This window comes from Austrofundulus limnaeus, unplaced genomic scaffold, assembly GCF_001266775.1.
Source record: "Austrofundulus limnaeus strain Quisiro unplaced genomic scaffold, Austrofundulus_limnaeus-1.0 Scaffold487, whole genome shotgun sequence".
Classification (NCBI taxonomy): Eukaryota; Metazoa; Chordata; class Actinopteri; order Cyprinodontiformes; family Rivulidae; genus Austrofundulus; species Austrofundulus limnaeus.
In genome coordinates this window covers 421,619-423,701 of record NW_013952889.1, presented here as the reverse complement: position 1 = coordinate 423,701, position 2,083 = coordinate 421,619, and the positions used below count along the sequence as shown (strand labels likewise).

At 38.6% G+C, this 2,083-nt stretch overlaps 1 protein-coding gene across 1 annotated transcript in view; it reads left to right on the top strand.

Moving 5' to 3' along the window:
* Positions 1-2,083, top strand: part of mfn2 (mitofusin 2) — a gene marked incomplete at its 5' end in the record, with an annotated part of 55,604 nt that overhangs the window by 13,595 nt on the left and 39,926 nt on the right. The window contains 2 exon segments of the mRNA XM_014025594.1: positions 270-423; positions 1,712-1,779. Of these exon segments, the coding sequence (XP_013881048.1) occupies positions 270-423; positions 1,712-1,779 (222 nt within the window).

The following is a 2,083-nucleotide window of genomic DNA, read 5'->3' as shown; positions in this document are numbered from 1 at the left end:
ACTAGCAGCTGGATACGAACAGGTGAATTTACGCAGCTCATTTGCACACTTTTCCTGAAGATAGAAGAGTTTGATGAATCTGACGTGACATGTTCGTACGAACCCTTTGTACGAACAAAAGTAAGAGAAATTTAGGATAAGAATACGAACATGTTGTTGCATGAGGCCCAATGTTTTCTGAAGCAGTTCTTGATTCCTCTGTGTCAATCATTTGTCCTCTAACAGCACAGTTTGTCACGGCACATATTAATTTTATCTTGTTCTCCCAGGTTCGGAGACAGCATATGGATCGCTGCACCAACTTTCTAGTGGATGAGTTGGGTGTGGTGGACCGAGCCCAGGCCAGCGATCGCATCTTCTTTGTCTCTGCTAAAGAAGTTCTTCAGGCTCGGGTGCAGAAATCCCAAGGAATGCCAGAAGCAGGTGGAATTGGGCTTATATTTGTTTCTGTCCGCTGACTTGAAAAAAAATGTTTTAGTTTGCAATTTGCAAAACCATTTGAAAATTCGGTTTTGGTTTGTTTTTTAAGTGACATACTGTTCACAGCAGAGGAAAATGCTACAATAGGCCAAACAGAAAGACCAACATTATAAAGAGAACTCATTCACAGGTTTCATCTTTTTAGCTTTAAATCCACAACAACTCACACCGTGTGAGTGAAACATCTCGCATGCTGAGCAGGTTAAGACCCTAGTGACCCTAGTTAGAAAAGAGGGGATCCACACTARGGATGGACAGTGTTTTTTTTTTWAAATATTCAAAGTCAAGTTAAAATGGACACATTGAACAGATTAATAACCGTCATGGATTAGCATGGATTAGACATGGCAGGTGTTGTGTTGATGTAAACCAACCAACTTTGCACTGTGCAAGTGAAAAACAAAGTTGTTTTTTTTCTTTTCCGAAGACAAAGTTTGCAATGAGCGCACACTTCTTTAGCCTGCTGCACCGTGTGTAGATAGTGGGTCAGCGAGGGACTTGTATGTATAACAAAGCTGTACCAGACCTAGGGATGGTGTTGAAATTTCAAAGAAAATTTAAACAATTACCACATGAACTCCAATAGTGTTTTTGCCTAAAATGCACATCCTTATTTGACACTTCACTTTTAATTAGTATTTGTATTGTACTGTCTATCAGACCGTGAAGAAATGCATGTCACAACAAYAAATTATTATTTTGATAAAATAGGAAGTTTTAGAGAAAATTTGGGTCTCCTTTGGAGAACTCTAATTCTTGTTTATTTAAAATAAACATACAATTTTCCTCTCAACCACTGYGGAAATAGTTTGTTTGTTTTAAAGCCTTTTCCCCAGTAAAACAGTGGAGGAAACTCTGATAAAGCCCTTCACATTCACCTGACCTAGGGTAACATAATTTCTGACAAAGTAATCAGCTGTAATATTAGACATGGTAAAGAACGATGTTACCACAGACATTTGGTGAGGCTTTTTTGTTCAATCAGCCAACATTGAGGCGATGAAGACTCACAATGAGTCGAACATCAGTTCATTAAAGATATTTTGAAAACAATCATGGAGAAACAGAAGTTAAAGCTCAAGTCTTCTGTAACCAAGGGAAGAATACAACAGTACAATAAATTAATGCTGCCCTATAACTTACAATAGATACTTAAAAACTTAAACCAGTGTCAATTCCAAGCAATAACAAAACGGGTCTTTAATAAGACAGTATTGTTTTTGTGTTTCAGGTGGAGCGCTTGCTGAAGGATTTCAAGCCAGAATGTTTGAGTTCCAGAACTTTGAGAGGAGATTTGAAGTAAGATCTTTKTTTATGTGGAGTGATGTAAAAATTCATCTTTCCTGTCATATTGGTAGCATCTGATATTCTCAAATAACGGACAGCTCACGTTACATCTGTACTCTAGCTAAGTACAATTATTGCATGTTCCATGTGTAGACACTAGGGATGAGCGAGTACAGCACTATCTGTATCTGTATCTGTTCAGCCATCTAAATTATCTGTATCTGTAGCTGTACTCTTAAGGGCTCGACACACGGGAGGCGACGTCGCTCGCTCTCCATTCATTTCCTATGGAGCCTGTTTGGTGAGGCAACAATCG